Source organism: Grammomys surdaster, unplaced genomic scaffold (genome assembly GCF_004785775.1).
Source record: "Grammomys surdaster isolate TR1022 unplaced genomic scaffold, NIH_TR_1.0 236, whole genome shotgun sequence".
NCBI lineage: Eukaryota > Metazoa > Chordata > Mammalia > Rodentia > Muridae > Grammomys > Grammomys surdaster.
In genome coordinates this window covers 1,832,263-1,859,887 of record NW_021604681.1, presented here as the reverse complement: position 1 = coordinate 1,859,887, position 27,625 = coordinate 1,832,263, and the positions used below count along the sequence as shown (strand labels likewise).

Below are 27,625 nucleotides of genomic sequence, written 5' to 3'. Positions count from 1 at the left end.
AACTCTTCAGTGGCATCTTCTTTCAGATTGACTGTAACCTCAGGAAATGACTCAAATGCTTCCTGGGATTTCCATAGGACAAAAGCAGAGTCTCTTTCCCGAGAGAATAGACTTCATACAGGATTTGAATGTCTACATTATTTTCTGATTTTGAAAATATTAATATATTATCTAGCAATAACTTTATTTTGAAGCCCTCAAAGGACTTCTGTTCAGTTCTCTCATTTTGTCCTGACACCTGCCTAGGCGATGTAACTTGTCCCATTTTAGCATAACCGAGTACTTAACCTACCTATCCTAAGTACAGATCAACAGCAAATATAAGCTCTAAAATCCCAAATTGTCAGTCTTCTGCAGTATAATTCAATTCACTCTCGCAACTATTTCATCAAGGGTCAAATTGTTAAGACCTGATTAAACTGTGATCCGTGCAAACCGGAGTGAGAACATCCACATTATCCTTGCCTCCAAGGGACTTTCAGTATAATTAAGTGAGAGAATATAGGGCAATCTACAGCTTTAAGAAAACAAGGAATAACGATATAAAGCTAAAAGAAGAGCGAAATTATCCCTGGCTGGGGGAGGGGAGAAAAATAATTTCAGGGAGAGATGGCATTTAGAGTCGGATCCTGAAAGCTGGATTGGATTTCAATGGGCAGAGGTGAGTGGAAGGGTATTCTATTCTGAGTAAGCAAATGCATTCCCAGAATGACCAGGAGTCTAATCTGGCTGGACACTGTGGTAGCCACAGGGAGGCTACAAGGATGTGGCTGTGAAGATGGACTGAAGTCAGGTCATAAAATGGTTTTAAATGTCAGGCATTTGGATTTTATCCCAAGTCACCATAGTCAGTGGGAAACTAGTACAGATTTCCAGCTGAAATTCAGGATTTCTGTTGTTTTATGACACCTCTCTGCAAATCTTATAAAATGAGAAGAAAAAAAAAAAAAACAACCAAAGACTCTTGCCCAGAATTAGACAGAACCAGGAAGAAAACAAGAAATTAGACTCCAGAGTCTTGCGACCAGTACAGCTCCAGTGCATGTATAATAACCGCAGAGCTTATTTGCATATAATTTGTATAAGACAAATAAACCCCATGGCCTATTAAGCAATTTTCAAATTAAGTCTGACTCCTCCAACCACTCTGCATTTCTTCTCAGTTTTCCACTCTTCCAGAACAAAGCTCAGGGTGCTTTGGGGGGGTGAAATAAACAGGCGCCCCAATTCATGGTGGAGGAGGGGAGGGAGGATTTCAATCAACTCCAATTCCAGCTGTCCCCATCTTCAAAATCCTGCTGGAGACAGGACTGCCTGCAAACAAATGAGGCTTCCCCCACTGAAAAGAGCAGACTTGAAAGTGTTTTTCTCCTTGCAGATGGCACCAAGACAGCAGCACAGAAGGTGAAAACTGGTGAATGGCATTTAGAGACAAGATCCTGCAGGGCCTGTGCTTGGTGCAGCTTTTGCATGAAATTCAACTGCTGGAGAGGAGAAAAGAAACACTTCCGTTTGAAAGAGCAAGCAGGCCAGTGGTGTTGGTGTGAAAGCAGCAGCCAAGAGCAAGTGAGGCTTCCTACTTACAGCTCAAAAGGCCACACCTAAGAAGACAGTCCCTTTTCTCAAAGTGCACAGCCTGCTTGTGGAGGATCTGGTGCTAACCATTCCCCTTCCCCTTGTGGAGAGATACTGTCCCCTTGCAAAAAGCTGTGTGATGAAGCCACAGAGAAGGGCAGATCCACTGGTTGGGCGTGTCTGGTGGAAGAGGTGGAAGAGAGGGAAAGGGAGTGCCCATGGGTTTCTACTTTAGGTCCTTTACGTTCTGTTTCATTTCCCCCCTAGCTCTACCATCTGGTGTGCATCTTATTTTCCCTGCTTTATTTTCTTCTTCTCCCCTACCTGTCTCTACCTCAGCCTTGGCTTACACAGTGCTTCTGCAGCCACTCCAGCTATGATGATTGTACTTTCCCTGACGTATTTCTGCCCAAGGAAAAAACAATCAACAAAATTCCTATTCTGCTACCTGCACTAGTTTCCCAACCCAGCTCCTGGTGTTTGTCATCAGGGATCCTTTGGCAAGGAAGATCTGAGCTCAGTCACCACGGGTGATTGGGTCAAAGAAGAGGCCAGCCCAAGGCAAATTAAAAGTTAGACGAGACGAGGTCTACTCAGCCAAATGGGGTTTCTAGTCAATGAACAAAATCCATAGACAGCATGAATATGATGTGAGTGATGGGTATTGTCAGACTGAGAAGACAGAAACTATAAAATCAAGACAAATAATAGTTCTCAATCCATCCTGGGAACTCCCTGACCAGATTTAAGGAAAGTGAGAAAGGGGATATATGTATATGTATATATGTATATATGTGTATATATACATACACACACACACACACACACACACACACACACACACACATATATGTATATATTCCACATAACTATGAAAAAATAATCCCTCTTCTTTAGGTAAAAGATCTGGTGTCAATGAATTCTCAGCATGATGCCATGATGCAGGTCCCTGGACCTTGCATTCCTAAAGACAGAGCTGCTGAACAATACACAGGAACCCTCTCTCTGTCCCCACCTTCAGCCTCACCTTCCCGGAACAGTTTGCAAGGAGATCATACCGCAAGAACTCCCTGATTGACAAATGCTACAAAGAAACTGCCACAGGCATAATTTGCTAAGAGCCACCAAGGCAAGAAACTGAGGTTTGGGCCCTGGGGGATACTGTGAAGCAGCTGCAGCAGAAAGTGGGTGTGGGGGAAACAGAAAAATGGGAACTGGGGACACCTTTTTTTTTTTCTTTAAATTTCCTCTGCCTATGGCTGTCACCTGTCACCCAGCTGTGATGCTAAGCCCCTTTTGTATGTGCTTCAACACACACACACACACACACACACCAGAGAAAGAGAACAGATGTTGAACTGGATCTGTGGTCAAAGACCAAAGCAAAAACAGGGAGGAGGGCCAGTATCAAAAGAATTAAGAAGAGAACTCCCACAAGGAAAAGCACTGTCAGCCTTTTCATAAACCATACAAAATCTCAGCTGGTGGGATTTTTTTAGTAACTATGTACTATGGCTTTATATTTTTGAGGCAAAACTCATGTGGGGAAACCATAAGACAAAAGGCCTTTAAATGCTGTCAGGTTTTTCCACGAACACAGGCTTTACTAATATTCTTTGTGAAGAACTATCTCTGATGACTTTTTGAATAAAATAATGAACAAAATTTTCTAGGAATACATATTCTGGAAAATCGATAGTATATTTCTTTTGGTAAAAATGTAAAATATTACTCCTCTTAAAAGAAAAAAGGGTGCCCAAAAAAACCCATAGTGCATATACATAATACATAATACATTGCTCACTCATTTAAAATTCCTATAAATTTTCACTACAAAGCTCATTGTTTTATAACTAACGTATGATAATAAAAAGAGAAAAAAATTAGTTATCCTAGACAGACAAGAGTTTTTTTCTAAAGTTTGACCAACATCAGAAGAAGAATCTCAAGGATCTACTCACACAGATGAAACCTTTATACAGGCATTTAACAAGTCCCACTACTAAAAATCAAAGAGTTGAAAACTGACCCTCAGGGGGAGCCGTACCTTTTGCAGTCTTGCCACTTTCTCATAGCATCCATCTAACTCCTGCCTTAAGTTGCGATTTTCATCAGAGAGTATCTCAACCATCTGCTGAGCTCTAGAGACGACGGCAAAAGGGTCAGCTGGCATGGGCTGATAAGAAGCAGACTGCTGAGCCCGAGGCATAGCTGAGTAGGCTTCTCCTGGCTGCTGCTGCTGTGCTGGAGTCAGGCTGGGCTGGGAGTGACGGTAGTGGTCCCCCTGATGACTCTGATTCGCAAGAAGATGCTGCTGATGCCTTGCCAGGTGCACAGAGTGATCACCTTGGTTGGAGACCAAGGCGTGTTGACCAGAAGACAATCTAGTGGATGGTGGAGACTGCAGCAAGGGCAAGCTGGAAGCCCCAGCTGTCAAGGAAGACGTAGGGCTATGAGGCTGAGAGTTCCTGGCTGACAAAGACAACGAGGAGATGTCCTGTGTTGCCCTGAAAAACACAAAATTCAAACTTTGATTAAATTCACCCACAAGGCACAAGGAGCTATATCCCCCCAAAAAACATAGAAAATGAGAAGCAGGCAGAGTTAGATCCCCACCAAAGACCTCTAGAGTTCCTTCTTACCGATACATCTTGTTGACTCTGTCCAACTGCTACCGCTCACTAGCTATGCTCCTCTTGGATATGAAACCAGATCACTTCTGAGGTAAGTACAAGACTCTTAAGATGACTATCTCCACATTCATTGCTCACTCGTTTAAAATTCCTTTTGTACAAAGTAATACTCATGTGGTTGACTGAAAACTGAACCTGTCTGAAAAAACTTTATGTATGCAACCCATCACATGCAGAGACTTAAACGTAAAAAATGTTTACTGGCTTTCTTCAAACAGTCATTCCACTGCCTTTCATCTTCCCACCTGTGACTACCTTGGAGAATTCCTACACTCAAGAATTACTTAAGGATATGAAGACATTTATTGACGTTAAAGACACCAAATAATTACTGCTCATTCCAGTTATCAATTTAATAATACATATGAACTGGCAATATGAAGGCTTGGGGACACAAGCAACACCATCATACTACTTGATATACTGAATCACAACATTTAGAAATTAGAAAGGCTTTAAAAAATTATGTTAGTGGAAAGAGTGAAACAAAGACCCGGGGACGGAAAGAGATGTGCTGAGGATTACGATTAGGGCGAGAACACATAGGCCTGAAGTGTGTAAGGCCCTGAGTTCTGCCCTGAAGGAAACAGAAAGAGACAGAAACAGAGAGATTGGGGAGAATTAATTAAGGTGAGTTAGCAGTAAGATCCCACTCCCATCTTCTGCCTCAACTAATTTCTGAGCAGCACTGCATAAATCCTCAACTTACTGCTTATAGAATGTTTCAGAAAGAATACTTTGGTACAGTGATTTTTGATACCTAATTACTAGACACAAAAAAGTCTCGAAAATCTCAATAAAGGAACTTTAAAGACTTTTGTCATTGTGTACTAGCTGGGCAACCTTGTTCAGTTACTTAATATAGAAGTTTGAGAGGCGGTTCAATGGATAAGAGGTGGCTGCTCTTTCAAAGGACCTAGGTTTAATCTCGGATCCACAGAACAGCCATGTTCCATGAGATGGGTTGTTGCATTCTGGTGGGCATCAGGCATGCACATGTAGCAGACATATATGCAAGCAAATTACCCATACATATAAATCTTTTTTAAAATTACTTTATCTTCTGGGCATGGTAGCACATGCCTTTAGTACCAACACTCAGGAAAAAGCAGAGGCAAGAGTTCAAGAGCAACCTGGTCTACATAATAAGTTTCAGAGAGGCAGGGCTGCAAATGAATTGCAAAAATACTGAGACCTTGGCATGTTTTGACTCTATAAGAATTATAGCTTCTTATCTACCAGTGAGATGTTTGCCTTGTTAGTATCTTCGAGATGAAATAATCTGTTAATCTTGGTGCTAATTTGCATAAAATTCATGATAGAAGCTAGACAAATAACCAGAAGCAATTAACTTTTCACCACTAATCCAAACACTCTAACACATTTTCTCTTCTATACACTCCAGTCACCAGCATCCAAGAGCTCTTCCCTGTACAGGCTGTTTACAACAACCAAATCATTGCAAATATTGACTCACTGACACATCCAATGACCTTGATACTCAGAAAAGTATTCAAACCTGTTTAGACCTTAGGGTCTGTCCCGGAGTCCCATATGTGGCTCTAGCATACACATATTTGTCCAATTTTATACATATGTCACTAGAAATAATTGTTTAATATTGAAGAAATCATGCAAACAACTTGTGTATAGAAGACATGGCAAGCTATTAAAGACTACAACTGGAAAGTTGGTGCCATACATAACTTTTCTTTCCAAGAGCTGAAAACACTCAGTTGTTCTACATCGAGGGAGCAGCTTATGAAAATACTAGGTGAAAGGTTCCCATTTTCTATTCTGTGGACCTTCAATTTCCATACAAGTCAAAACAACTACACGTTCTCTTTCTGAGAGCTGTTTTAATTAACTTTCAATATAGAGTTAGAATGTTCTGGGATTTGGGAGGAAGCAGAGGGCTTTGAATCTCGTGGGCAGAAAGAGGGTCTTAAATTTCATATTTTCCAATCCTGCTTTAAAATTTTAAGAGGAAAGAAATCACTCTACTGTCTTATGCCTCTGTTCTTGGGATTTGGAAGCCTGAGAGATGTTCTCTCTAATAGACTGAACACACAGTTTCAAACTGAGCACACACTTTGAAACTGGGTTAAAGGGCCTTTCTCTAAACAGGGAGGCATCTGCCTCCCTCTTTCCTGAGGGCTGAATGGCCTGTCAAGGCCTGGACAGTGCACAGCTTCTCAGGGGTCTAGGGAAGGATACTGAAAGGCTTCCGGAAGGTCTCTAGGGTCAGATAAGCCCAGGATGAAGATAAGCAAAAACAAAGCAGCTGGCCCTTGATTCCCCAAGCTACAAAAGGAAGCAGAACACTGTGGTGTTGAAAAACCCTTCAGTCCTTCACTGGCAGATTTGCAAACAAGCAATGGCTTGGGTAGTTGGGAGGCAGGGGGGCAGAGTAGAAACCCTCCAGGCAAAAGAACTCCATCTGGGCTCCAGCATCTGCCCACCATCAAAAGTCAGGACAATGTTAACACTGGAATGAGGTTCCCTCTGAGAACAGGGGGCTCTGGGAAAAAGGTACAGATTGGGGAGAACTATGGCAATCTGTCAGGGGAAACAAAAACACACTGAAGAGTAAATAATAAAAGAAAGAGTAATGACAGTAATAAAGGGGCAGACAGGAACGCAGAAAGGAGAGCATTCTACAGGTTCTCCCTCCCCACAGCAGCTGGAATCGCTCCTCACTGACATAACTAACTGGGAACAACAAGCTACCACCAGGAGACAATAGAATCACATGATCCCATGGACAATCTGATCTGCCTCCCTGCCTGTTCTCCCAAACTCTGTGCTCCTTCCTAAGACTCATGGGCTACTAGTGCTCTACCAAAGAGAGGACCAGGACCTGGCTGTCTATGCTGGAGACTACTCCTCCGAAAAGCTACACTGAAAGAGAGGACATATTCTCAAAGAGAACTTATAAAGACAAAAAGAAAAAGTAAAACAGCGCATGCACACAGACACACACACACACACACACAGACATGCACGCGTGTGTGACCCTCACAGCAAACACAGACCTTTCCACCCTGCTACTTCCACGTCTAGGGTTCCCATCCTCCTCTGTCACTCTCACGCACACACCTGCCAACAGGAGTGCAAACCCACACACATTTAAGCTCTCCCCGCCCTCCAACACACACTTTCAGAGAAGGTACCACTGCCAGTCTATAAGCCAACTTCTCACCACTGAAACGGTGCCTCTCCCAGGCTCTGTGACAGTGAGTGTGAATCGTGGAACAGCTTGTAAATAATTCCAGACCGTTCCAATTGCACAAGGAGCTCTGTTTCTGAACTACAAATTTAGGTCACCCTCAGATTCTGCTCAAAGAGCATTTCAAGAAACCTCAGAGCTGGGCATGATTTCAACAATTGAAAAGGGGGTGGCTGCTTTATAAACAGAAATAATTTTTATTTTTTACAAGCACTTGATCAGTGTCTAAACCAGGATGCAAAAAAGGTTCAGCACTTCGAAAGACAAAGATTTAGACATGAAAACATTTTTTTTCACATGGTTTGGCCTTGTTTTCCATCTGGAGTTCTGAGCACTTATACTATTGATTTAGTTTTTTTTTTTTAAGTAGGGAGGAGGGCATGGGAATGATGAAGTAATCAAAAGATTAGTTTATAACATTTTGTTCATTTTAACAGAAAATCTCAACATTTCATTGACTCTTTGAAGACAAATGAAAGTGACATTTTCTTTTAACAGCAGTTTGTTTAAAAAAAAAATTACTTTTCATCCTGATGTCATTTGTGGGTCCAGAATTTAAAATGCTGTCTGTCTGTCTGTCTATCTATATATCTTTCTTTCTTTCTTTTTCTTTCTTTCTTTCTTTCTTTCTTTTTTTCTTTCTGTCTGTCTGTCTGTCTGTCTGTCTTGTCTGTAAGCTACAGTTACTTGGGAAGATATTCATATGCCATATAGGACATTAAGGAGGAAAATATGTCTCTACCTAAAAGCAGTAGACTTCTGGGAAGATGTAGGACTGCCTCCTTTTGCCAAAGATTTGTGCCACTCCCTGGACTCAGTGCATGCAAAGAGACTTTGTCTGATGTAGACCCAAACTTCACAAGGAACACTTCAAGCTTAAGACAATTTTATTATCCATTTAGAATATCAATCACACTGTTCCTGTCCCATAGCCAATCAACTGTTGGCATATATCTGTGTCAAAATACTTCCCAAGGGCAGTGGGAGGAGTTCAGTGGTAGCAGGCTAGAGGCCCTGGATTAGATGCCTAGCACCTTGGCCAAATCCAAAAACAAACAAACAAGACAGAAAACAAAAACAAAGGCAAGTCAGCATGGGCTTTGTAGTTTGAAGGCACAGAAATGGAGTGAGATTCACAGCTAATTTAGAAGGAAGGAGAAAATAGACCTATCTTCCTATAAAATGTGTGCAGCTTAATTTCTTTGGTTGTTTAATCAGTATGGGAAGGAAAAACCCCCTCTTTGTCTCATTATTTATTTAGGCAGATCAAAGAGCTTTTCCATCTAGCTTCAAACACTGTGGGAGTCATTTCAGATCACAAACAATACTGGTGAATGAGTTCAGAAAATAGCTTTCCTGGGAAGGCGGGGCCATGTGCTGAGCAGGGGCTTTGGCTTCAGCACCACACCATAGCCAACAGACTCTTCCACAAGGCAACAGATCAGACATCAGCCCATCTCCAGGCCAGAATGGAGGGGAGACAGTGTCTCAGATGCTTCCATACTGATGGGAAAAGCAAAACAAAAGCCCTGGGCTTCCTTGACATTTTCCTAGCTTGAATGGATTTTCACTAAGCTATGCAGTCAAAGGGTGCTTCGGACTCTCCCTGGGCAGATGGGAACAGGGTTCTTACACTGAATGTGCCTGTTCTGATCCCATTTCCTGCTCTGAGAAAATTATCAAAAATTAAGCTTCTGTTTTCTGGAAGCTTCTGTCTTCTGGAAGCTTCAGAGGACTTTGCAAAGGGTTAAGAAATGACTGTGAGTTAAGAAGAGGGAAAAAAAGCAGCCCTAAACCGGTAAAGCAAGGGGAGAAGCTTAAAATGAATTGCCTCTGGATAAAAAAAAAAAAAATCAGGACCTGGGGGAGAAAAAGAAATACCAGGAAACTCTAAGTGACTTCTCTGACCTCCAGCAGCCCTACCCCACCCCAAGTGCCTTATCTTCTGAGTCACCACCTGCAAGTCAGGAGGTTCTTTCCCAAATGAGTGAGTGGACACAGGAGACAACGAGGAAGATACCAGTGATATCACTGTCTTGGACTGCGAGCCACCTGGGGCTTCAAGCCTTCTGGACACCCATCATTACCTACCCCTGGGAAGAGGCCAGGATACCATGCATAACTGTTGCCATTTCTGTCATTAGTTTAACCCTTTCCCATACCATGTCCTGAAAGTCTACCAAATGGTGAAAATACAAATAATATAAAGAATGATAGGATTTTGTAGGTCGTACAAAGGACAATGGGTACTGACTGACTAAAAAATAAATATACTTAGGAAGAAGGAAAGATACAAAACAGAAATGATAGTAGCAGTCCACGTCCATTGGAGAAGATATCTGGAGGAACTTCTACAGAGATAAAGTGAATTTAACCTAGATGCTTAAAAACATGAACATGAACATGAGTTCAGGCAGCTGCCTAACAAACTCTCTCAAGAAAAACCAAGAAGCAGTTCAGACATTTCCTGAAGTTGGACCTGAAGCTCAAGGCAAGAAACTTTCTGAACCTACATATGTCTATCATTCTACTTCCACCAACAACCAGTATCTCCCTGACTGTTTAGTATCAAAAAGTATCCCAATAATTCCCTGAGAAAGTACAGATAACAGGAAACAGATCGGTACACACAAACTAAAGTTATCTGTGAATCATAGGAATGATTCCATGTGGTAGACTTATTCAAGGCCAAGATGATTTGCTTCTGCTTGTCAAGGAAGGCCCTAAGAACTCAGAAGATGAGAAGCATTGACCCCTTCTCCACAGGCCTAGGAGGCAAGAGAGCAAATCAGTAGGAAAATAAAGCATTGCTCCTCTCTTCAGCCACTAGGTAATTTGTTGAATCAATCACCTGCCCGTTCCTTCCCTTAAGATTCCTAGCAGACAGCAGAAGAGGCTGATTGGGGATGAGGCCAGGAAGTGACAGAAAGGGAACTCTTACCTGGCTGCCCCATACTCAGGGGGGTGCTGATACCTCATCAGTTGCCCCTCTGTTCTCCCTGGCTGGTTCAGGCGATGCTCACTATAGAAGTGCCCTGGCTCTTGGGACTTGCACACTACAGACTGGGATGGCACGCCCTTGAAAGGATATTCTGGTGGGGGGCCTCGGTGTTCCATGCCCTTCAGACTATGTTGACTTGGAGGTGGCCCTTGGGCCTTGTAGAATTCACTGGAACTGGTGGGATTCTTGTAGAGGTCATTGGGTTGTGGTGGGGAGAGGGGAGCACTGGTAACAGGTGGGTGGGCTTTAACTCCACTGGTAGCCAATGACATCTGCATCAGTCTTTCGCTCAAGGATCGGACATGCCCTTGCTTAAGATCTCTAAGGCCTTCATCTTGGTGCATCTTCCCAGGAGTGAGTCGCTGGACTGATGGGCGTCCCTCCGTTCTCATCTTCTGGTTAGTGACTCCTGTGACATAGAAAGCAGCCCCAACACTAGCGTGCTGCTGGCTCCTGAAGTACTGGGACTGGACCTTGGCTTCTTCATAGGTTGGGAGTTCTTCGTTATTCTGCATTCGAGGAGACAGCTGCTTCTCCATGACACCGTTTTCTGACTGGATTTCCTGACCCTGGGGTTCTTGGCGAGCAGGGTGTGCCACAAGCTGCTGGTGGTGATCCTGGGAACTCAAAACATCATTCTGAGGGCCTGGGTTCCCACTGCCAGTGGAGAATGGAGAGCTATTCCCTGTGGCTTGCTGGTGTATGGCAAGCAGACTGCGATTCTCACTGGGATTGCCATAGCGAAGCTGCTCTTGAAGCAGACGTTGCAATACCGTTGTTCCTCCGCTTGGCTGATCTTCCGAATTTCTCATCTCTATAGCTGGCGGTGCTTTGTGAAGAGAGAGAGAAATTGGGCACTTGGGCTGCCCTTGACCTGGGAAGGGGAAACAGGAAGCTTAACATCCAGCTGATGTATAAATCAGTCCTCTAAGGGGGAAGAAAATGTGTTCTTTGAAAGTGAAGAATCCATTACAGAAACAAAACAGAGGACTGTATTCATAAATCATAGATTAATTCCATGCTTATTGTCTTTACCACTGATATGTTGAGGATCATTTAGCCCAGAAACTGTTTTCTCTTTTCCCTTGATTTAAACAATCCTGACTTAATTTCAAAAAGTAGGAAGCAAACAAGGGACAGTCAAGCAGGGTGATCAGAGGGGGCTCATCTCTCTGTATGCTGCTTAAATTAAAAATACAAACCCTAGGGTTATGGAGGTGCAGACAGAAAAGTGGACAAAGCTACCCCCCAAAAAAAGCATTTATCAAGCAGTTTCAGCATGTGACCAAAGAAATAAAATACAAAATAATAACTTAAATAAATAATGGCTAAAGAGAGCTTAGCTGGCACCAGGTATAACGGAATCTGCCTCAGTGTTAGTTTTTCTCAGATGGCCTCTAACTCCAAAAATATAATCTTAAAAAAAATTTTAGTATTCATTTTGGGTGCTCCAGGATTTAATAAAAAATGTCATTGAACGAATGTTACTGACACTCTTCTCTTTAAGCCAACCAAGGATAGATACGAAGATAGTTTGCTGCTGATGTTGGATAGGACAAGATGATTTGAAATATTTCTCTGACATTTAGAAACTGAAAAAAAATAATAAAAGTCCACGCTTCGGAATCAGGAATGAAGACCAAGCCCCTGACCACCATCACGTTCTCCTAAAGAACTACAATGGATCTTCTAAACAGATCATAGAGGCTCAAATTAAGATTCAAGTCCTAGTTATACCAGGGTAGCCATATACCCAAAACTCTTCTCTTCAGACTTCTATTTTCTCAGCTGAGAAACAGAATGGGAAGGTACATGCACCACCCCCATCTCTCTCAACACTATCCTACTCGGATCAATTTATCAAGCATCCAAAGATTCTTTTGAAAAAAAAAATTAGTCATGTTAAGTACTGCAAGTAAGCACTAATGTTAAACAGTGAACTTTTCACTGTAAATATCTGAAGTAACTCAGTATAAATGCACACATCACACACAAAGTCACTGTAAAAGTCAACCTACTGAGTCTTAGGTTTCCAAAGGAACATTCTAGACTCTACCTACCAGGTGCTCTTTATCTCGATATTACGCCACCTCCAAGCTCTCTGCAACTCCCTTTCTTTTGTGCTGCAGGGCATCCAGAGGCACAGCAGAAGGCCGCATCAGCCTCTGGCTTTCCTTATTTTGTGATGGTTATCACAAGGCGCCTTCCAACTGTTCTATGGGATAATCTGACCCAACAGTCACCCTTGCAAGAGCACATTTTATTACTTTTTAAATTCAGGTAAGTAACTATCTTATTGGTGGGTTTATTTTGTCCTGTTAGAAATGGAACTCGGGGTCTTAGGCATGGTCTGCAAACATTCTACTTCTGAGCTACATTCCTAGCCACACACCCCCTCTCTTTTGAGAAGTGGAAACCAACCACCAAAAGGCTAACTAACTTAGCCCATAATTGCATTTCTCTCCACTCCAGTGACACTCTGTAGTTGTTAGATTTGGACTCAAGAGTCAAATATAAAAATCTCTTCTGTTGCCTGAAATTGGCCACATGACTACCAAATTCTTTTCTTCTAGAAAAAAAAAAAGGTGGAAACAAGAATGTTTGTAATTAAAGCAAATACCACGTCCACCCCTCTTCTGCAAAGCAGGAGAATGTAGACATTGAGCCGTCCCAGACCCCATACCTTCAAAGGTATGCCACCGCCTCCCAGGCCACACCCGCCCGTCCAAAACACACCCATAAGCACCCAGTCAGGTGGACGTGTGGGCCATCACACACAAATGTAGGGCCCGTGCACCCAGGTACACAAATATACACACTTACGCAAGCAGGCATGCACACACATACATATACACACACACCAATGGTTCGTACCTATTTCTGCTTTCTTTTAGGCTTAAAGCCTTGAGCAGGATAGGAACTCTTGCTTAGGAGCAGCTCCAGAAACCGCAGCAGCAGATTCCCTCTCCCCTAACACTCAGGTTCAGGGTAAGCGCCGGCAAGAGTCCAACCACTGGTCAGTCTGAAATGTTCAGGAGGGGTGGGGGGAGAAATAAAAATGTCGTTTCTAAGTTGCCACTAAGAGCCAGCAGTTAACCAAAGTACTCCTTCCAAGGGAAAGTGTTGTCCCGTGTTGCTTGGCTTTTTAAATGAGTGGCAAAGGCTATCAACATTAGAGCAGAAAGCAAACCTCACCATCAGGTGTGTGCAGGTCATTCCAGTCTCCGAGAGACAGAAAGGCTCTAGAAAGTGACCCTAGAAAGTGCTGCTGCGTCCAAGTCTCATAGCCTTGGAACGCCATGCCAATCAGAACCCTGGGTGATGGCAAAGAGTCCCAACCACTGTTATCTTTGGGAACAACGTTTAGTTGGTGTCAGTAGCAGGATAGGTTCATGAGTTTTTAACTGTCTTACAAGGTAGAAAGGAAGACAGACATCATAAAATAGATCTGAGATTGAAAAAAAAGCCACCAAATATTAGACTCCTGATTCTACTGCCTCAGCCTCCAGTGAGCAGAAGAAAACCAAACTTCAGCCAAGTCATTTGATATTTATTGAATATTGACCATTCCAAACATTTGCCAGCCTCGTGCTAGACACAATGAGTCATACAAAGATACACACAATATGGTCCCTGCTCTCTCGGAGCTTACACTCTGATCAATGGCTAATCACTTTCGCAAGAGAAGGAAAGGGGAACATCCTATCCAGTTCAAAACAGCAGCCCTTCTCCTCAGAACATGCCGTGGTTTGCTTTCTCAGCACTTCCTTTGGCCCAGTGTCTCAGCAAAAGGATTCTACTTTTTAGAAAAGCTAAGTACAATTACAATTGGAGATGAGTTACAAACACACCCCACAGATACAGATTTGAGGTCATCTTCATTTACAATTTCTGCTTTGAATCTTTCTAAAAATCCCTCCAAGTCCAACCAATGCTGGTATAAAATTTAAGAGTGTGTGTTTAGATAAGGTTGTACATGAACCACATCCTGGCCTAGCCATGACTCATTCATATCACTTTAAAGGAAAAAAGAAAAGAAAACTTTAATCCACACCAGAGGCTCAGTAAGCAGCACAGCAATGCAGAAGAAACACATGAGCATTGCATTTTGGGAGCTTGTCCAAATTTTTCAAATTAAAAAAAAAAATCCACGAAACCACACAGTGATTAATTTAACATCATTTCCTTGCAATGTTGCCAAAAATCAACTGAGCAGATAAAGAGTTCTGAACCAACCCGGAAATTTGTCTTTCCATCTTGTTTTGGTCCAAAGTTATGATCGTGATCAAAAGCAAAAGTGCATCCAATGTGCAAGGTAATTATGTCAGGGTGCCTCTCAGTCATCTCATAGCAGAGAAGCAACTTTTAATTGAAATCAAAATCCGACTGTGTGCAGAACTTAGGTTCAGAACCACCATGCTTCTTTTGTCCTATTCTGAACAAAACAATTGTCTCCGTTTCAACTGAAACACAAGAAAACAGCCTAAGGCTTTCAAGTGGGAGCCTCTGGAGAGAAAGTGTCACAGGTTTTGCCTCCAGAACTGCTTAGATTCTTCATGCAGATTGAGACTGGCTTTCGTCGGACACCCTGATCTTCACTAGAGAAAACCTTACTTGTCTCAAATCTTATACCCATAATATTTTCTCCTCTTTCCCGCATCCCTTTCAAACCCCCAATCACTTTACAGTACCCACTGTGCTCTTCCACCCCCATACCAGATCCTTTTGGTTTCTGTTGAACATAAAAGCAAATCAGTTCAGGAAACAAAAACAGATAAACACTGTACATAGTTTCTGCTCAGCTATGGCTCTGTTCTTAAAGACCTTATGTCTATCTGGATGTTAAAGAAAAACACGACACTATTAAAGACATGGTTCCTTGCCTTATGCACAAGAACTAAAATACTATGAACTCTGCAACCTTTAATTTGCCCACGCTTTTAATCATGCCACTGCCAGGGATCTGACATCATCTTCAATCAATAGAATACCCTTGTTGCTCTTGGACACACACAGAGTGCCTTTGAGGATATTGGATGGGAGAAGAAAGGAAATACCTACCTAGCTCTGTCTTGAAAGGTGCAATATAAATCCATATATCTGGCTCTTCTGTAACAGCAAGGCAGCAAGGTGAAGCTCAATCCTTACTTCATTTGCAGCCATTATCCTCTCCCCATATAACTAGAAGTTGAGCCTAGCACATTAGTGGAAGCTCCGATGTTTCCCAAGCCAAGACCCAGCTAAATCAACATTACCAGGTAGCCAGGACAAACCATATTTTTGCCCTTCAAATGAACTTTGCAATAAGCCTATTACATCTTTCTAACCCTTGTTCTACCTCTTCCTTCCATTCTGCCTCCACTGTACTACAAACAAGGATAGAAAACCTAGTCTGGGAACCTTCCTCCCATGTGAAATTCGGATCAATCTACACCACACTTTATTTCCAGATAAATGGAAAACATCCACGTCAAAATTTCTGTGACGATGTCGTTGTGAGTAAAACATCACATGGACACATGCACCACCACCTCATTAAAAGCTAGAACCGTGGTTAAGACCACTGATTGCTTTTCCAGAGGACTAGGGTTCAATTCTCAGCACCCACACAGCTCACAACTGTCTGTAACTCCAATCCCATGGGATAATACGCCTTCTCCTGGCCACCATAAGCACTACATACACATCATGCACAAATACATACAGGCCAAATATCCATGCAAATAAATAAATCTAACAAAGTAAAAAGCCAAGAAGTCCTAGTATAGTCTCATGTGCTGTCAAGTTGGGCTGCTTACTGGCCTGATCTTTCATAGACATAATCTTTCCCAAGAAATTTTGTGACTACAAAGCACACATTCACTCCCTTGCATAAGATAGCATGAGTTTAAGAGGTAGTGGCGAAACAGTAAAACCATCAGAGGCAAGGATTCTATAGTCTTAAGACTCAACTTCGAATCTTGAATCAAGGTCTTTATTAATTACTCTCATCCATGGCTCTTTATGCCCATGAAGCTCAGTGGCATCACTTACAAATTAGGAACAATGCCGGACACAACATATAACATTATTAAAACACTAACATGGGTAGAGGTGTTCCATGTAAAATATTGGCCATGGATCCTGACACACAGTAAAGACTCCAAAGTTACCTATCACTCTAATTATCATCTCAGCTTTTTTTCTAGTATTCTTTAAAAATGTATGATTGCTTCATTTTAAAGTCCCTATTTGCATCTCACTTATTGGTACAGGGTTTCTTAAGCCATCAACTTTCAAATTTGGAAAGACTCATGGGAGACCACTCAATGCTCCACACTCCGATGACTCTAGCACCAGATTGGCATTTGCTCTTGCTTAACTCTTCCCTTGCTTAGAAAACTCGTGATGGAAGAATGAGCATTAATCCTTTTCACCTATGTCATTCATTGCTTAGATCACGTTGGAAAATAGCTGAAAGGCCTTGAAATTTTCAAGGCTTACCAAGCATCTCGTGAGAGAGCTGTTTCTTTCTTTTTTTTTTTATTGGATGTTTTATTTACATTTCATATGTTGTCCCCTTACCCCATCCCCCACCCACCCAGGAACCCCCTATCCCCTCACCCCTCCTCCTGCTTCTCTGCAGATGTACCCCTACTACCCCCCACTCCCACCTCCCCACCCTCCAATTCCCACCCCCTGGGGCGTCCAGCCTTCATGAGGCCAAGGATCTCTTCTCCCACCTATGCCCAGCAGGGCCCTCCGCTCTTACGTATACAGCTGAAGCCATGGATCCCTCCCTAAGTGCTCCCAGGATGGTGGTTTAGAACCTGGGAGCTGTGGTTGGTTGGTATTGTTGCTCTCCTCATGGGGCTACAAATCCTTTCAGCTCCAATGAGAGCTGTTTCTAAAACACCAATTCATTTACAAAATTTTTATTGCATTTTAACTTGTTTAGTGTGTGTGTGTGTGTGTGTGTGTGTATGTATGTATGTTGGGGGGCATGCATACCATGTTGTATATGTACAGATCAGAGGTCAACTTGCAGGAGTCACCTCTCCTTCCACCATGAGGCCCCTGGAGATGGAACTCTGGTTTTCCTAGGGATACGATGCTTTAACCCATTTAGCCCAGACCTGGATTGGTCATTTTTTAATTCTACTTACATTTTAGTTAATCTTGCGTTAAAGAAACTAGACCAAACATATTGACAGGCAAAAAATTTATCACATAGACTGTGGTGAGGCCAGCAAAACACAAAGTAGGGTGAATTCTGTTGCCACCACTCTATCTTCTGATATATGTCCATTTTAAAAAAAAAGGATTATTCAACCATTTTACCACATTTCAGTGCTTACTGCCTCAAAAAAATACTATAAAGGATCCATAAAATCATAATGAACATAAAAGGAAAAGAGTTTGTACCTAGATACCTGTTGCCTTAACAATCTCCTCCCACTATGGTAGTGTAATTTATACTTTATTTTTATAAACAACATAAACATGGCATGCAAATATTTATAATAAAGAAGACAAATCACTTATAAATCCAGTACTTCAACATTGTTAATATTACTGAACATATTATTTAGGTCTTAGCAAAGCAATGAAAAACAACTTGTTTTTGTTGTTAGAAACAGGGTCTTCCTGTGTAGCCTGGACTAACCTGGAACTCACTATGTAGTCCATGATTGCTTCAAACTCGTGGCAATCCTGCTCAGTTCAACTAGTGCTGGGATCACAGGTGTGAGCCACAAACCAGCACAAGAAGATATTAATTTGCCCATAATATAGGCTCTTACACTTCACTTTATTTTAAGACTTTTAGCCACTTTTTGGCATAGACATCCTCATGTGATAGTTCATTAAATGAGTGTATTAACATGCACTTACAGATTTTTCAATCGTTAAGATAGTCAAATGGCTTCCAGTCTTGTGCGACTTTAAATAATGTTATGGTCTTTATGATTTAACCTTTTGCCATATTTTGGAAAATCGTTCCTTAATGCTATTAATAAAATCTTAATCTTAATAAAATACATTGTTTCTTAGTGATACAAGGAGCACACGTTTGTAGACAATCCATTAAAATAAATAAATAAAAAGTAGCAAAGCATCAAAAGTCCCATGAAATCTTTCTTTCACTTAATATAATGTTCTTCTGCTCCTATTTTTTACCACCAGGTCAGAGCAGGGCTCTGGGGACACTGGGAAGTTCCAGCCAAGAGAATCAGTGTAGGACCTCAGTAGCTTTTGAAATGGCAGAGAGTGGAATGTGGGCTCCCCTAGGAATCCAGCTTGCATGCACTTGCCCCAAATTGCCACTTGGCCAAGAAGCTAATTAGCAAAAACATCAGATGGGTGAGAACAGGTTCATGGCCTGTAATGGCTTATATCATCTTTCATTTTTGTCCTTGGAAAGATCTGACAGTCAGCTTGAAGACATTCAGTTCTAGTAACCCAGTCTGTTACGTTCTGAGAATGGAATTTGTTAGTTTTGAGATCCCCCATCTTCAATCTACTCTAACAGGCATGTTGCTCTGTAAAACTGAATGTACATAAGCAAGGAGTCTGTGTGCATGCCTCTATTTGGAGACTCAATGAAAGTAGCACTTTAAAAGGGTGAGGTGATTTAATAAAATATGAGTAAATGCCACCTGCTTAAATGGTCAGTGTGACAGAGGTTTTAGGTAGTGAAAGCAGCAGCCAGAGATGTCCCTGGCTTCACAAGAATAGACATGATGGTCATTTCTTTCTTCAGTTCTTTTCCAGAACTCTCAGAAAAGTGCTGTTCCGCTTTCTATCTCCTCCTTCAAAGATTTTAACTAATTCTTCTCCATTTCTTCCCTGCCCTGAATTTGACTCAATATAGAAAATAAATTCTGTTCCCTATATGTTGCTATTGTACCTTGTATATAGCTTAATTTAGCACCAATCACAGTGTATTTTTCACCAACATTTAGTGAGTGTTTACTATAGCTAAGTGTTTAGCTTTAGCTTATACTAAGTAGACATTGAGGTAGGAAAACAACCAAACAACAAATAATCACACAGCCCAGGCATCAGGAGCTCCTGGGAAAGTCAGATGTGTCTAATATAATATTTTTGCAGAACAGAGCTAGGCTCTTATATCTCTGATATTGCAGAAGGGGAAAAAAATCTCTATATATGGTTACAGTGTATGGTTAACTGATAAAGTCATAAGAGAGAGTTGGGGCATACAGAGGAGGAAGAGTTCACCAGAGCTGATAGAATGATGGACCCCAGAAGAAAATGATCATTTGAGGATCAGGTATATTGTAAATGTAAAACTAATTCCTTTATAAATAAAGTCCTCTCCTCTATATAACTTCAATGAGGAAAACCTTGCATCAGGGATGGAAGTTTCCAGGAGTATTGTGGAGACATAAAAGAAGGTAATTCACTATTTTTGTGCTTCTAAGAGTCCAAGCAGAAATCATAGCAAATTGAGACAGAAATAGACGAAAAGTGTAACCTGCTAGGATATTAGATCTTGGAGGCCATGGGACGGGGGTGTATGCTATTTCTACCCTAGAATGTAAAACACAAACTCATGCATTCGATGCTCTCGATATGTCCATAAAGAGTGAATGATGACTTTCCAAAGACTTGGATAGAAGCTAAAATAGAAGAAAAGGAATGGAAGCCATAAAACACTATAACATGATTATTACCTTTCGCTTCCTGGCCTTTCTAAGGAGTCGGTGGGTGTTTCCCTCCTGCTGGTTTTCTCAGCAGCTGTGGATGGAAATAAGGCAGATATGATTAACTCCACTTTACAACGAGAGAAACATTGAGTCCAGGAGAGATAGCTAATGTTAATCAACTAGATCAGTGTTTCGTCATTGTCCACCAGTAGGGTTGGGATCCTGTCCTATGTAGGTAAAGACAAAACCTTCTATGCTTTCCTTGACTGGTTTCCAAAAAGACAATTCACAACAGAATTGTTTTAATTAAATTTTAATGTAAAAAAAGAGAAACTCATTCAAAAAGCCAAACCCGCTTCAATAGTATGTCTAAGTTTCTTTCAAAAAAAAGGCTTTAAGATCTTTCCCCTAGCTAGCACAGAGATGGCTGGCTTCATCTAACTCTCATGAGGAGTTCTCCTGACATAGTTCAGAGTCCCCCATTTTGTGATATGACTTTGGAAAGGAGCCCCATTTGCCTGGAGTCAGGGTTTTGTGTCTGAGTGAGGCTCAGGTGCTCACTGCAGGTGTGGCATCATCCAGCAAGTGCATGGACAAGAGCCAATGTTTCATATCGTCATGCCAAAGAACCTGAGTCACTCTCCCAAGACACAGACAGCCCCTCCTCCCAGTTTGGCTGCGTTGCTTGAGAGAGCTGAGTTTAGACCTTGCCTTCTCAGAGTACTTGAGTAAGATCAGTTATGCCAAATGCCATATAGCCAAAGTAACTGCCCCAGGAACAGACACTAAGGCAGGCACGGCCCATGGAGGAAAAAAGCTCCAGAGACTATGTGTAAAGAATGACCATCTCCTACAAGTTATGAGGCGAAGCAAAGCTCAAAATAGACTTATACTGCATCCCTCTATAGAACTAGTCTTATGCAGATGGTCCTGAAATCTCAGAAACCAAGATTTATTTCCCTAAAAGAGGTGAAGCAAAAATAGAAACTATTAGGAAGCAAATACTCTTAAGGTTAGTGGACCATAACCCTTCCCCCTCACAGTACTAAGCGAAGTGCTTATCCTGATCACAGAAACAACCAGGTCAGAAAATTTGCCACACTTGCCTACACAATCCCAGTCAGCACCCTCAGGCAGAAAGAGTACTCTAGGGGGTGAAACAGGTCATCAATATTTTTCTTAGCTCCAAATACTATTTGCTTTGGAAAACAATCTGCCTCTCTCTATCTGTTCCCACCTCTCTCCTGCCCCCAACACATGCATGTATTTAGGCAAATGTGCACACGGAGAGGGTACAGTTAGAAGACAATCATACAAGAAGGGAAAATGAAATAAAGTATTGTGTTATGATAAGCCACGATATTTCCCCAATTCACACAGAGAACTACCCATTAGGGAGTAAAACAAAGATCTGAACTGAAAACCCAACTGTAACAGAGGTAAAGCCTATGTTTTCAGGACTGGCAATCTAAATGCTTTTCCTCATCTGTGATATTTTTTTAATCTTAGATTGTTATCACATGAGGGAGAATGTCACCAAGTCATTGTAAACTGGTGCCCCCTTGAAAACAACTGAAACGAGTAAAGGATGCGCTAATTAGCTTCCTAATAGGGAACCTTTTAATTGAACTTTTCTATAACAAGCTTCGTCAAAGTTTCCAGGACAACTTCATAAAAGATGTCAAGTCTGGCCCATATTTGTGTCGCCTTAAAATAATTCTCAATGCACAGAATCAGAAAGCTGATTTCTCTCCAATGCTGTTAACACTAAGGCCACTGCATTTTCTGATGTCAGCAATCCCCTTCCCACAAATATTCCAAGTATGCACCACCGTCCTTCTCCTTTCAATTATGTGGTTTCTCCGCTCTTTTCCTGATTGAGACCAGGCCTCTCGGATAATGAGAAGCATGTGTTGGGGGAAAATGGTCCTAAAAAATACATACATCAGTTTCATCTGCATCATAGATGGGGGAGTCAATCACTTGTTCTTATCAAAATTATCAAAATGTGAAGTTTACTAAGGAATATTAAAAGATCAGCATCAATGTGTAAAGGTGATCAGTTATTGTAATCTAAATAAACACCAAAAAATGTAAGGGAGATACCCCACAAGTCTACTCTTTCTAGCGTGGCCACATTTATATTTAATGTTATCTTAATGTTGCCTTTAGGGGTATTTAAATTCTGACATACACATGGAAATGAGCCACGAATTGTACAGCAAGCATAAATATTCCATCATTAATAAAAACCAGCTGTGCGCAAAACACCACAAGAGCTGGAATTCAGTCACTGGCTATCAGTAGTATTTGTCACAGGCAAAATATTACTCAAAACTTTTCCCCCTGGAAACACAGACCCATCCACATTTGCTTTACTCTAACATTTGAAGGGACTTTCAAGAGTTCACTGGTCACTTGGGTGCATTCCAACTAATGTCTCTTTCTCAAGCTGTTTTTCCTCACCCTGACAGTCACTACAGTCTGTCTAATAATTTTTACCTGAATTTATCACAGAAAATGAAAATATTTAATTTTTTAGGAGAAGGTTGAGAGGGTCAATAACACAAATGTAGGGTCAATCTTAATTATAGTCAGTAAGGCAATAGAGCACCAAAGGGCACTGTACGATATAAGAGAGCAAAAGCTCATTAAACAGGAACACCTGCTCAGGACCCTATACTAAGCCTGCTCTGCCATAATACAAACACCTTTCATCCAATGACCTCAAAGCATGTGCCCAATATGAAGCATGCCTAAACACCTCTGTGAAGTATTAATATCCTCACTTCCCAGAAGGGTAACTGAAGCTTGGAGCAGCTAATTCAGCTACCCTTGGTCACATGGCAAGTCAGTGAGGGGCTGGGTAGAGAATCCCAGATCCTGGCTTCAAGTCACACAGACTAATGCCATTTCAGGCAGCTGGAGAAAGAGTGAAAGTGACTTCACAAATGTCAAGTAAATCTTCAAGGGAGGGAGGGAGGGACAGAGGGAGAGAATGAGAGGTAGAGGGGGAGAGGGAGAGGGAGAGGGAGAGGGAGGGGGAGGGAGAAGGAGAGAGGGAAAGGGAGAGAGGGAGAGGGAGAGAGGGAAAGGGAGAGAGGGAGAGAGGGAGAGAGAGAGAGAGAGAGGGAGAGAGAGGGAGAGAGAGGGAGAGAGAGGGAGAGGGAGAGAGAGAGAGAGAGAGAGAGAGAGATTTGCATTAAAAACTATTACCAAATAAATATACCCTCCTGTATTTTACCCCCAGAGCCCAAAGTATGAAGCATATTCCTATATTTCACTTGGAAATTTATACATGCTAAAGATTTAGATTTAAGTATTCATATTTTGGCTGGAGAAATTTCATTAAATTTCTGGAGAAATATTAGTTTACCAGATGTCAAAAATTAGACATCACACGCAGACTATTTTATTTATTAAAGGAAAGTTAAAGGCCTGTGAAACTTAAGATTCACTGCGTACTAAAGTTCTCAGATAAAAGAACCCTTTGTGTGTGGACCACGCACACGACTGTACCTATATGCTGTGTATTCCATTGCCTACAAAATCGTTTGCTTGCTGTTTCCTTTTTCTCTAGTCTGGCAAACATCATTTTTGAAGCTATCAATCAAGCATAGCTAGGCCTTCCTGATCCCCCATCCTCATTTTGGATCCTTCACAGTCCATCTAAATGAAATATCAATGATGCAGCAATTTAAAGATAATTCCCAATCAATTAGACAGGTCAACACTGGGTTCTGGTTTGGTTTTTCTTCGTGTGGAAGAGTGGAGGAGGAGGCCACAAGAATAGGCTTGCTACATACATAAACCACCTCTAAATCAGGCAACGATTAGAGCTCACTGAAACCCATCTATGCCCCCTGGCACACCAGGAAAACCACATGAGATTCTTGGCATGTAGTCATTGGTTCATACTCCAGTATACCAGTTTACAAAGTATACACACTTTACACTACAACTTTTACAACACTTTACAGTATACCAGTTTAAAAAAAAATGAGCTCCTATCTGAAAAGCAACATTACCTACTCTTATGACCCAAAGTATGGAAGATTCACATTCGGAGAGGGAGCAGGACCCTGGACGTTTCATAGAGACTCTTGGGCTTATTATTTGATACTGCTACAATATAAAACACATTTCTGTAGATGCATTATTACAGGATCATCCCCCAACCCACCCCTACACACAGGATGTGTACAGGACTGTGTTTGTCATAGCTGTTAACACACCTCACTCTGATAGCAATCCTTCAAAGGCACATCCGATACATGAGGCCTCAAAAGACAAGCAGAAACTTTTGAAAATTGACTATCAAAATCACTCTGCCCAGTCTCCACAATTTATAGTGGAGGAAATGTGCCTAACACCCAGGCTCCTCCCACTAGTGGGCTCACCCAGAAAGCCTATCACAGATCCTTATATGTGACATGCTATCAGTGGCCACTGTTTGTTAGAATAAAGAATAATCTAGGTCCCTGTGTTAGTCAAAATATAATAAATGGAAATAAATATTTTACCAAAATGAGGTGGGCAAGCTTAGACATTCAGAATCTACAGAGTTAGATTTGTTTCTAGAAAGTAACGCTAAATCCTTTCTACAAGCATGTGTGGGCTAAATCTAACGCGGCCAGCATTATTACAAGCCAGAATGATATAAACAATTAACTCCATCCCATATAACAAAAGGCATGAAGAGCCCAATAATAGCCTCATTTAGTTCAAGAAATAATCAACACAGCAAATGCTAATGTAGTCCTTTATGCAATAAATATGTTCCCGAAAAAGCCCAGATATAGTGAGGTTTTTTTTTTAACCTATCAAGCAATGGTTTAAAGACACTAAGAAAGCTAGTTCTGTTCAAGAACTTTTGCTTTTATAAGGCAAATGACCTTCTACTTTCTTTTCTTTCTTTTTTCTTTTTTGTTCAGATTGTGTGTGTTGTACGTGGAAGGGGCAGCTTCCTTAAAAAGGGTCAGAAGCCCACCATGGAGGCGAGTGCTTCAGTATCCCGGCCTGTTTAATACCCCCTTAGTTCCTGCAGCTAAATTCTAACCTTTGACTTGGGGGTGGAAACCTAGATTTTGGACCAAAGTCCACAAAAGGCGAGAAGGAACGAAAAGTAAGTAATGCTAAAGACAACACATCATAGTAAAACACTAACAAAAATTCCCGGGGACAGGAAATCAATAGATCACGATTCTAAACAAATTGGTTTAGTCCCCAGCTAATTAACTTGTCACGCCAATCTCTAAACCCACTGAATCCATGGGAGAAAGAGGTGATGTAATAGGAGATTTGGAAACATTTACCATCCTAAAAGGCTAGGCCCCGACCACACACACCTCTCTCCACCCCTTTCAGTGGGTTTAAGCTGGGCTTAATGGGTGCAAAGGACAATTTCTACCAGACAGTCCTGAAGAATAGACTGTTCTCATGCATTCCAAATGTTCAGTCTCCATGGATGAGGCTACCTGGCCACAAGCATTTCCCAAGAGGGAATATATCCTCTATTCCTCCTCACTGGTAACATTGCCTCTGTCCCAAACAAAACAAAAGTGCTAACCATCCTGATAACTTGGGGGTGGGTGATTTTCTGTAATAAAGGAAAGAAAAGTTAAGAGAGGAGCAGGAGGGTGTGAGAAACTCCTCTTGTCTCCAAATGGAAAATAAGCCTAAAAAACTGGATCAAAAGAAGAAGGGAATTTGGGGGAAGGGCTACTTAATTACAAAGACACCCTTTTAAAGAAGGCACAGGCCCTGGGAGCCTTAGGAGAAGCCCAGAAGCAGATGTACCCACTTAGAATGCTGGCACTCAATGGGGCCTGAAAGTCAAAGTACCCATCCCTCTATCTTCTTACTATTCCATTCTCAAAAGCATTCGAAAGTCCGCTTCATCATTCTATACAAAAGTAGAGGAAAATCGACCTCCAAAAATGCCTTAGTTATGCATTAGTCTATTAAACCTTGCTTCAAAAATAAAAAATTACATTTGATTCTCCAAATCTCAATGACAAATATGAATTGGTAAAATCTCTTTTTAAACTTTTTTTTTTCCTGGTCAAGTAAGAGATTCAGGATGTCCATGTAAAACTTACTGTACTTACAGGTGGAGTTACAGGATTACTTTGTACCTAGGCTGTGAATTAGAAAGAAGATTAACTTTCAATTTTACAGAGACATAAACTTTTTCAAAGTAAGTGAAGTAAGATGTAGCGCCAGAAAGGGCTCATAAACGACACCAGGCAAACCCATATGGAATAGCTGGAACCTGAGTTATCTTCTGTAAATAGATGCAACTACTCCACAACCACCTGGCGATTAAAATGTCCCAGGCCCGTAGTTTGGTCAGGCCAGCTTTTCCCTCCCAGCTGATCTGAAACGTGATAGCCTTTAAAATTGTCACCATGTAACATTGTAGCATTCTGTCTCTACCTTCCCAACCACACCCAACCCCCTTCCTGCATCTTCCGCAACCCCCCCTTAAAGTCAACCAAAGATTTTATGTAAATATCTCAATTATTTATTCCCTAAAGAACAAGAAATTGCTTCGGGACATCTCGGGAACAAGTCTTCCAACCCAATTAGTCTAAAGCCGGTGGCATTCGCCCAAGTGAAGAGAGGTAGGAGACAGGTAAAAATTTACCTTTTGATGGAGGGTACTGAAAGGTCTGAGGTAGTTTCCCAGAGCTGGCCTGAGAAAGAAAGGGTTTCACAAGACCAAACCCAAGAAGAGTTACATATACCCTTAGCCCTTCATCACTAAAGATTATGGTTGATTATCTTTCTCTCTAAATGAGAGAGAAACATTATAGTAAAAGCTTTAGATTGTCTCCCCACGTCTGGAAGCAAGGAGAAGTAACTTAAAAGGCTTTTTCAAATCTTTCCCTTTCATCTTTCATTAATTTGTATTCAGTCCCTTGCTGCAAATTATTCACATACTATGATTTATTAGCGGCAATCAGGGACTGCTCGCGGTCTATAAAATCTTGTCATTCTCCCACCTCCTTTTCCTTCTCTTCATCTTCATCTGTCTATGAAGATGAGTTTTGCTGTTGTTGATGATCAAAAGTGCCGTGGCTGGGCCTCGGACCTTAAATCAACCACCTGGGCCTCGGACCTTAAATCAACCACCTTCGTGATACTGCACAACTACTTATTAAAAATCTTCTGACCTTATGAAGCAAATAGCTGCAATCTCTGCCTCCAGAATCTCACCACCACCACCACTACACATGCGTGCATAAAGCGAATAGTTGTGTGGTACATTACTTCCACATTTTAAAACTTGAAGAATTCATGGCCTTGGGGTCAGGGAGGGTGAGCTCCCAACCCAAGCCTAAGCACTTAGAAGAAAGCCATCTAGCTGAGATAAGGTTAATTTCTCAAGTGGGACTTAAGGTAGACTTTCAAGTCCTTAACTTAGGAATTGAAGGTAGACCTCGGAGTCCCTAACTTAGCTGCGGGACTGAAGGTA

The 27,625-nt window shown here is 41.6% G+C and overlaps 1 protein-coding gene across 3 annotated transcripts in view; it reads right to left on the bottom strand.

Moving 5' to 3' along the window:
* The window catches only part of Amot (angiomotin), a 59,289-nt gene that overhangs the window by 30,599 nt on the left and 1,065 nt on the right, over positions 1-27,625 (bottom strand). Inside the window, exons 2-4 of one of the 3 annotated variants that reach the window (XM_028773867.1) lie at positions 20,173-20,236; positions 10,439-11,372; positions 3,623-4,082 (exon numbers count right to left, since the gene is read on the bottom strand). In XM_028773867.1, coding sequence (XP_028629700.1) covers positions 3,623-4,082; positions 10,439-11,310 — 1,332 coding nt within the window. In that variant the 5' untranslated portion in view covers positions 11,311-11,372; positions 20,173-20,236. Of the gene's footprint in view, positions 1-3,622; positions 4,083-10,438; positions 11,373-13,372; positions 13,468-20,172; positions 20,237-27,625 lie in introns of those variants that run through there. The other 2 variants (XM_028773866.1, XM_028773868.1) reach the window with 2 other exon arrangements.